General features: G+C 40.3%; 1 protein-coding gene across 1 annotated transcript; it reads right to left on the minus strand.

Moving 5' to 3' along the window:
* Positions 1 to 244: 244 nt before the first annotated feature.
* On the minus strand, positions 245 to 5,685 carry qng1 (Q-nucleotide N-glycosylase 1). The gene is made up of 7 exons (XM_071204268.1): positions 5,612 to 5,685; positions 4,446 to 4,653; positions 3,611 to 3,757; positions 2,366 to 2,478; positions 2,052 to 2,195; positions 952 to 1,147; positions 245 to 845 (listed from the first exon to the last, which is right to left on the minus strand). The coding sequence occupies exons 2-7, from the start codon at positions 4,633 to 4,635 to the stop codon at positions 616 to 618; spliced, it is 1,020 nt and encodes a 339-aa protein (XP_071060369.1). The 5' UTR covers positions 4,636 to 4,653; positions 5,612 to 5,685; the 3' UTR covers positions 245 to 615.
* Positions 5,686 to 9,640: the final 3,955 nt, after the last annotated feature.

Below are 9,640 nucleotides of genomic sequence, written 5' to 3' on the forward strand. Positions count from 1 at the left end.
TTATGTTATAAGATATGTTATATTCTAGATTGTATAATGTTATGATCAAATAAATTAAAGACATGTTAATAGTATTGACAAAACGAATGAGCCATTAAACTATTAATAACGTAAACAATATGTTGGTCATAGGTAGAATATGAGAATATAAATAAGTTTGCTACATATATGAATGACATTTGAGGTAGGCCTACTGTGTACCATTGGCCATTTTTGTTGTTGCAGTGAAGTGACAAACAAAATCTAATTAAAACGTTTTATTTTCAATGTTTTCCCAGTGTCAAAAATCCAAGCTGCTGTAGATTGGACAATGTGTCCATAATTGTATGTTCACATACAGTATATTATCACTTACTGTAATAACCGAGCAGTTTTTCAGACATCAACAACAGTAAACATTTTTAATTGACTGTGAATGGACAACAGTGCCACTACCCACACACACCAATGAGCTACATTAAAGCTTGACACCTGTTTCCATTACAGCTGGAGAGAAGCCCATTTGTACATATATCTGGCACAGAGACAGGATTGGCTTTCTCCCAGGGAAAGGTAACGATGCCAAGGCTGCACACAGAGCGCAGCCTTCTGTATGTAATGCTGCCAACCAGCTCGTCAGTAGTAAATACAGCGTGTGTGGTGTATGGGAATGTGAGCCATCTCTTTGTGGTGCTTCTTGGCATAAGGCCACAGGTAAAAGTCAATGACTGCCGAGTTTACGTTGCAGGTCTGTCCGTCTCTCTCTTTCACCAGCTTACACAGACGCTCTTTGATCAGCTCCACAGACCGAATTGAACAACCTCGGATTTCAACCTCTCTTCTGTCCCCTGAACTCAGCAGCTCTCCTGAGGGAAATGGGAGACAAACACATAACACAGAGATATAATACTTGACTAATCCTAAATTATTCATTTCTTTATGGACAGAGAAACACATGCACTCCTGTCTCACCCTTGTTCAGCGCCTGCATCAGTGTGTCAGTGTATCGTAGTGCTCCAAGGAAGACGAGAGCCTGAGGGACCCTGTAGTCTGCAAACATGGTGAGCCAGTCCATGTTGATGATGTCCCCCTCTCCTCTGGCCTCCATGACGCCCCAGAAATCTGCCACCAGGATCTGGGCTCGCTTGTACAAAGAGATTCTCTTCCCCTGAAACAAACAATTCGAAAGCTTCGAAAATGTTCTTATGCAAAGACAATATCATTGCAACAATGCATGGAGTATAATTTGCGTCTGTGTACAAAAAGATAAATGAAAATGCCCTGGTGTCAAAAACATTACATTTGGAAAAAAAGAATCATTCTACAGCAATTACATCTGTTTGTTTAAACTATACTTCTACTCTTATTTAATATGTGACAGTGTTTATCACTATTATACATTTGCAAGTCTTTTGAGTGTTTCTTTGTATAAGCCATTACAGGTTTCTACCTCACTTAAAAACACACTTTATATGTATTTTATTTGATTGTATTTATATATGTAATATTTGTATGTGTAGGAAACAGATGACAGAAAATGTGGTCCTTGATTATTGCCACACTGTCTTTGGCCAGAAGGTGGAACTCTCACCTCACAAATTATCTTAAGTTATCCAAATGCATACATTTATCTCAGATCACATACATACGATTTATATATGCTATCAAGATGTTTTATACATTTTGTGTATTTTTAAAAGGCCATTTATTCAAAGGGTTTACACAGATGTAAATTAAAAATAATTCTACATACAATACATTCTAACGATAATGTAATGCATGCCATGGCATTGACAAAATTAAACACCTCAGTTGTCAAAGATAACAAATTGTATGTTTGTAAATGGACATCTATCTAACAAGAGATTACGATTTAATGACTCAAATTGATTACGACACCTGAGATGTAGCTGATGATTTGTCATGTCTCTTAACTACTTATAAGTAGTTATATAAAATATCTAAGATTGTTTTAGGAAAGATGTGCCTGGCAAACATAAACTTTTATCCACAGATTTCCAAACCTGAAATATTGCTAAATGTTGGCTGTGAAAGCCCTCTCTAACTCTAACCTCAAAAGTAGCTTCGTCCCTGTAGGAATGGATCTTCTCCACGATGAGTTCCACCATCTTCCGGGCGTCGTTCCCGGCTCGGCTGATAAAACTCCGGAAGCTTCCGCCGTGTTCCAGCAGCACGCGGCCGCCCTCAGTCAGCACCTTGTTAGTCAGATTCAAATTCATGTTTAAATGTAACTATTACGATAAGTGGGAGGTTGAGAGCTGCATGCTTTTCATTTCTATTTGTCATACGGGGAATACATTTCAGCTAATAATGTAACCCACATCATAGTACCCTTGATATTGGACAAGTATGATAAGGCAAGAACCTGGTGGCGTTCCTGAAGCATGGGCATGGGTGTTTCATTGTCTGATCGAAGGACCTGTCCCAACTCCTCCATACTCATCTGAGAAAAGTACTTTGGATCAGTGATGGGTATACCTGTGGACAGGGGTGGAGAAAAGGATTAGAACTATCATGGAGTAAAAATACTCCCTTTCAAGTAATCACCCTGAAATAAAAAAATTCCCGAAGGAATATCAGCTAAATTAAAGTAAAGTATTCATTACGCAGAATGGCACTTTTCCTGGTTATTTCATAATCATATTCTCTGATATTCCGTTGTAATCATTAACAAATACATGTAAGATCATTTCAATGTTATAGTTTGTCAGTGGAACCAATTTCAGATGCTTTATATGCTACAGAGTAAGTTATAGTACCGCATCCTATCTGAAAAGCATATCAGATACAGCACAATTTGTATCAGCAAAGTGTTTAGCAAATCAAGCTGTCAGAAAAATGGGGAGGAGTAGAAATGATACTGTTAAAAAGAAAAATGGCAAAACTCAATGAAAGAAGACACTTTAGCTACTAAGTTATGAAGATATGGTGTCCTATAATGACAGCAATATAGCTAAACAGCATCCAATTCTCACAAGACCCTCAAAAGACATAATTAGTTCTGAACTCATGCTGTCTCCCGCTGAGATTCACACTTTACAAAGCTACCTGAGCTTTTCTGAGAGAATCTCTTGGAATTATAAGGGCCACAGCAACCACACATTGAGAGCACTATTTCATATGAGACATAATTGATTCATATCCGGAGTCATTCACGCTAATTATGATTGATGCACAGGCAGAGCTACAAGCAATTTCCCAGCAGCCCATAGTTCAAGTAAAGGGCACATATACAATAATTGGTAATAGCAGTGCAGAACAAAAGCACACAGAAAAAAAGACATAAAAAAGGGCTTCAATATATATTTTTCTTTTGATAGGTGAAGCTGCAAACAAACAAACAAATATTTGTCATGTAACATTGTTAGAGAAGGGCCTCACCTCCTATTCATGACATTGCTATCACCTAGAGTGCTTTTTGAAGTATAATGATGATTTTTTTCGTGCTGATTCAATGAATCCTACACAAATGTTGCCCACTATAGTAACAGCTTAATGATGAATCGCTTCAACTTTGCATTTTGAGAAAGGAGGACAATAGGTGTTATTTTAAACATAATTAAAATGCTGTTATAACTTTCATTCAACCAACAATTTTTAACAAATTCACCTTCCTCCATAGCCCTGGCGATGGCAGCACAAAGGGTCATGTAGCCTGTGTACATGGTCCCTTTATAGGTTACCTCACACTGTTGAGTTTCTTCCTCGGGCCAAAAGGAGAAGTTCATGGTGTCTATCACAAACACCCAGTTCAAGGCCTGCAATGTTAAAAACACAATATATCAAAAGAGCTGGAAAAAGCTAAAGGCCAAGCAAACAGGCAGTCACTGTACAAAATAACAATACATAAAAGATCCCAAATGTCCTTTAAAATATGTCTATGCTTTGAAAGCCTTCATTTTGTAAGGATAGACTTTTCCATCATGGGACGTGTGTAGACACAGATGGTTTTCATAACGGCCTCTTATTCATGCTTGGTCATTATTAAATTAGGATAAATAGAATTCTGGCTTCAGATTGCTGAATCCCCAGCAACACCTACATTTGTTCAGGGATAGGAATTGTGTAACTGAAGTGAAATTCATGCAGTGGAGGACCCGATCCTTTACTTAGATGAAAGTAGATGTATCATTAAAATACTCCTTTACAAGTTTATAATAAATGTTACTTAAGTATTATCAGCATAATAAAACCCGTACCACCTGTCACTTTACAAATGCAGTGATAATAATAAATTATATTTTTATAGCGCTTTTCTCGGACTCAAAGACGCTTTACAGTGTGAGGGAGGGTAGACAAACAAGGACAGGCAAAAACAAACAAAAACAACAAAACAAAACAACAGTAATACTGTTCCCACCAATCCAAATGTTTTAAGGTAACATGTGATTCATTCTAATGTCAACTAATAATCTATTATCTAGGGGCCCGGCTGTTGAGACTCCCCTGGTCAGAGGTGGGTACTGGAGCCAATGGATTGGCCTTCTTCCAGCCACTGGCAGTCAGATCGTCAGTGTGGCGCAGGTTGAAGAGCATCTCGGCCACCTTCTGCACTCCTTCCTCCTCCACGAACACATCCCGACTCCGCTCTGCTATGAACTGTCCAGACTCACGGGGAAACAGAGGGGGCTCCATGACAGAAACTGTACTACTCTGAGTAGAAAAAACATGGGAGACACACACATACATAAATGTAAACACATTCCCCAGATCTTCCATAAATGAGAGGAGAAGACTATAAAATAATTATCTTTTTTGACACATAAAACACCTGTTTGCTAGAAAAGTGCACGAATAATTCTAATCAAACACATTACAGACTTCAGTAGGAACTTCTAAGAGCTTGCATGGGTGGGTGCAGGGGGAGATGTGAATGCCAGTGCCCTTTTCATACGGAAGCACCAATATCCTACATCCCTGGGGAAGTGCCATTTTCAAAAAAATCTCCCAACTTTATTAAATAATTCACTGTGAAATACAAGATTGAATGTGCAACAACCAGTCGATTCATCCTTTAATCAATCAGCCTTATACATTTTGAGATTTCATTCCTTTCTCTGTTTTTGGAGATGGGACAAAACAAGAGCAGTTATTTTTTAATCGTCAGTGCTGTTTTTAATCTCCCTTTACATGTTTCTTTGGGGACTTTATTCTCATGTAGGCACTGTTGAATTAAGCAGAGCGCACAAAACATAAAAGCCCAGCACACAGGACCAACCCAATTATTAAGACCAAATAACATCCTTCACTCTCTCAACCTTTAAAAGCTGAATTGTTCATTTCCAATGTCCAATGTCTGCTCTGTTAATGTTTTCCCTTTCAGACTGATATAACAGTGGCCTCCTGAGTAAAATCCATGTGCACTGCTCTTTCAGTTGTGAGTCACATTACACTCTCATAACTCAAATGACCAAATTGTGTGATGTTTCTTCATGTAAAAACTCTTGACGTGGTTAATTAGATAACTGAACGACTCGAGCAAAGTGCATACTTTACTGACAGTAAAGTTGTCACCACGACCACAGACACTACGCACATTTCACTCCGTGGATTGTTTTTTCGACCAAGACGACAATTAATGTGATTCATCATTCATGACATCTTAACTTACCGATGAATTCAGTGAATTAAAGTATACCGCAAGCCCGTGTTGTGTCGAGTTTCCACTACCGTGTGTGAAGCTCTTAACCAATCAGAGCTTCCGTTATGACTTCAACACAGACTGATAAACCAATCATAGGCGGCCAACAGCTGGACACGACACGCCCCCTACACGACACGCCCACCTGACACGACACTACGGTGGCTGAGAGACATTTGATACCGTACATGGCAGATTAAAAACGAATTGCAAATGTTATTGTAGCATTTTAAGCAACTATTAGGCAAATTAATTAATAACCTAGTCTATCCGTTTGAGACACAACAGTATATGACTTTAAGCACAAATCATTTTGTCGAATTAATAAGTTAAAACAAAAAGGTGGCTTAGTAAACTTTATTTTTTAGTAGGCCTACATATAAAATATGGTAATAATGAGATCATCTATTAATTATGTTTGTCTAACTGCTACACATGTATTTATACATAAATGTAGATATTTATGTATATAAATATACAATAATCTAAATATAGTTGTTAAAGGTTTTAAGATATAAATAATCACATCATGGGGTCATTAAGGTTTCAAACAGGTTCATGTAAGGTAAAACTAATTTCTGAATCTCACATGTAGTGTTATTGATATGGGCTGGACACCCCTATACAATGATCATCATTGATTTTTTTTAGACCAAATTAGGAGGGCCAGTCAGGCCACTAATGAGCTCAATAATTCACATTTATTATTATTACTTTATAAATTAAGAGTATAGGGGTATATTACAAAACCTTTAAAGGAATCGTCATGCATTCTGAATGTTTCTGTACTTTAAAAACAGGCATCATGGCTCAAGATCCTGTTCTTGTTTAAGATTATTAATTTGTGAATTTAACATCCATATTCACTCTTCAAAACTGAAAAATCCTACTCTGATTGAGCTAAGTATCGCTGGTGTCTTATTTTATTTTCTTTAGCTTTCTAGCCCCTCATGCTATAATCATGTGTATTTTCTCCATTCCTGTTCATGTGTCTTCTCGCAATTATCACTGGCGCCGTGTATCTCCTAATCGCTATAACCGGCCTGCTCTCGTCTATCCCAGGTGCTCCACTGAGATCCAACATCTAGTTTCAGGTGGCCTGTGGAACTGCCAGTCAGCTGTTCCTAAGGCTGACTTCATCTCTGGCTACGCCTCCCTGCATACCCTGGATTTCCTTGCTCTCACTGAGACCTGGATTACTCCATTCAACACATCTACCCCAGCAGCTCTCTCTACAGCATATTCCTTCTCCCATACACCCAGACCCACTGGCAGAGGAGGTGGCACTGGTCTCCTACTCTCTCCCAAATGGAGCTTTTCCCTCTTCGAGCTACCTAACTGCACTCCTTCCACCTTTGAATTCCATGCCATCACAGTAACCTATCCTATACAATTAACCATTGTTGTTCTCTACCGTCCACCAGGCGCCTTGGGGGGACTTCTTGGAGGAATTAGATAATCTCCTCTCACACATCCCTGAAACTGGCCCTCCCGCTGTACTTCTCGGAGACTTCAACCTCCAGACGGGGAAGATAGACGAACTAACATCTCTGTTAAGCGCCTTTGCTTTCTCACTGTCTCCATCCCCACCAACTCATAAAGCTAGCAATGTCCTTGATCTCATATTCTCAAGGAACTGCACTACTTCTAACCTCTCTGTAAACCCGCTCCACACATCCGATCACTTGTTCATTTCATTCTCTCTACCCCTTTCCAAACATAACAAACTAATCTCTTCTCATCCTGCACCTGTCCGCCGTAACCTCCGTTCCCTCTCCCCCTCTACCTTTGCCTCATCGGTGCTCTCAGCCCTCCCTTCCTCTGACTCGTTCCAACTCCTGCCTCCAAACTCTGCTGCAGAAACTCTCCTCTCTACTCTCTCATCCTCTCTGGACTCTCTCTGTCCTCTCACATCTCGGCAGGCTCGTCAGTCCCCTCCTGCTCCCTGGCTAAATGACGCACTGCGTGCTAATAGAACCGTCCTTTGGGCAGCAGAGCGGAAACGGTGGAAATCCAAACACCACGACGACCTCCTAACCTATCAGGCTCTCCTCTTCTCTTTCTCTGCTTCGATCTCTCAGGCAAAAAGCACTTTCTTTCAAGATAAGATCCAATCTTCCTATTCCAATCCTAAAAAACAATTTTCCATCTTCTCCACCCTCTTGGACCCTCCCAAAGCCCCTCCCCCCTCCTCACTTCTGTCAAGCGACTTTGTTAACCATTTTGAAAAAAAGGTTGATAATATTCGCTCTTCTTTTTCTGACTCACCTTTACTCACCGCTGGGTCACCAGACCCTCCTTCCACCCGCACACTAACCTCCTTTTCCCCTCTCGCCAAGTGAGGTTCTTACCCTCATTACCTCTGCCCGCCCTACCACCTGTCCTCTGGACCCTATCCCTTCAAACCTCCTTCAGACTTTCGCTCCTGATATTCTACCGTTTCTCACCCATTTCATCAACACTTCTCTAACTTCTGGTCACTTTCCAAACAGTCTCAAGGAGGCAAGAGTAAACCCTCTCCTAAAGAAACCCACTCTCAACCATCTGATGTTATAAACTATATGCCTATCTCTCTACTCCCGTTCCTGTCTAAAACACTTGAACGCGCTGTCTTTAAACAACTCTCCTGTTATCTCCATCAGAACAACCTTCTGGATCCGCACCAGTCTGGTTTCAAGGCAGGTCATTCCACAGAAACTGCTCTCATTGCTGTCACTGAGAAACTGCACACTGCCAAAGCAGCATCCCTCTCCTCTGTCATCATCCTTTTGGACCTGTCTGCTGCATTCGACACGGTGAACCATCAGATCCTCCTTCGCACTCTCCAAGAACTTGGAGTTTCAGCCTCTGCACTTTCCCTCCTCACCTCATACCTCAAAGACCGTACCTACAGGGTAACTTGGAGAGGGTCCGAGTCCGACCCTTGTCAATTAACTACAGGGGTCGCTCAGGGCTCTGTTCTTGGTCCCCTCCTCTTCTCCCTGTACACAAACTCGCTCGGATCTGTCATTAGCCCGCATGGTTTTTCATACCACTGCTACGCTGACGACACCCAATTAATTCTGTCCTTTCCCCGCTCAGAGACCCAGGTTGTCGCACGCATCTCTGCTTGTCAGCTGACATCTCTCAGTGGATGTCCGCTCATCACCTCAAGCTCAACCTTGACAAGACTGAACTGCTTTTCCTTCCGGGAAAAGATTGTCCCACTCTTGACCTGACTATCAACATCGGCACCTCTGTTGTTTCCCCGACCCAGACTGCAAGGAATCTGGGTGTGATCCTAGATAACAACCTGTACTTCACTGCAAACATCGCTGCTACAACCCGTTGCTGCAGATACACGCTTTACAACATCAGGAAGGTACATCCTCGAGCGATAGAATTACTAACAAAGAACTGCTAACAGAGCACTTATATACTGTTGAGTAGCACTTTAAATACTTGGCTCTATGAAACCTGATGTACTTATATGATTCTGTTTTCTTCAAGGTTGTGTCTTCCTGGTCGAATGTACTTATTGTAAGTCGCTTTGGATAAAAGCGTCAGCTAAATGCAATGTAATGTAATGTAATGTGAAACAACTAAAACATTTTTTTTAAAGCATTGCAGGCCTAAACCTCCACGTCAGTGACCTATATTTAAATTTCTTCCATCAAACTTTAAAAATGGCAAACAGCATGTTTTTAAAGATTTTATCTTTTAAGAAACAACATTTCAACTTTGAACAGAAGGCAAGGCATGTTTATTTATATAGCACCTTTCAACACAAGGCAATTCCTTTTAAAGAAGGGTTTAAAAACACGTTTTTAATGCAAATAAACTTGAAACATAAACCTATTTGTCATTTAAAAATTCACTTTTATTGTCTGCGCGAAAGAGCGAATGAGCGAATACATATCAACATTCAAAAATTACAAAGTCGTACAATATATACCATGCGCTACTGTCTAGGATTAAGTATGATGACACTTTTCAGCCCGCGACCCCAAAACTAACAGT

This window comes from Pseudochaenichthys georgianus, chromosome 9, assembly GCF_902827115.2.
Source record: "Pseudochaenichthys georgianus chromosome 9, fPseGeo1.2, whole genome shotgun sequence".
In the NCBI taxonomy this organism is placed as follows: Eukaryota; Metazoa; Chordata; class Actinopteri; order Perciformes; family Channichthyidae; genus Pseudochaenichthys; species Pseudochaenichthys georgianus.

Bases quoted from the DNA above. Each gene is read 5' to 3' on its own strand.
- qng1 (XM_071204268.1), bottom strand. From the start codon at position 4,635: ATGGAGCCCCCTCTGTTTCCCCGTGAGTCTGGACAGTTCATAGCAGAG. The intron at 2,196-2,365 runs GTTCTTGCCTTA...CTGACTAACAAG, and splicing joins TGCTTCAGGAACGCCACCAG to GTGCTGACTGAGGGCGGCCG. The intron at 1,148-2,051 runs GTTAGAGTTAGA...TGTTTGTTTCAG, and splicing joins GGGACGAAGCTACTTTTGAG to GGGAAGAGAATCTCTTTGTA.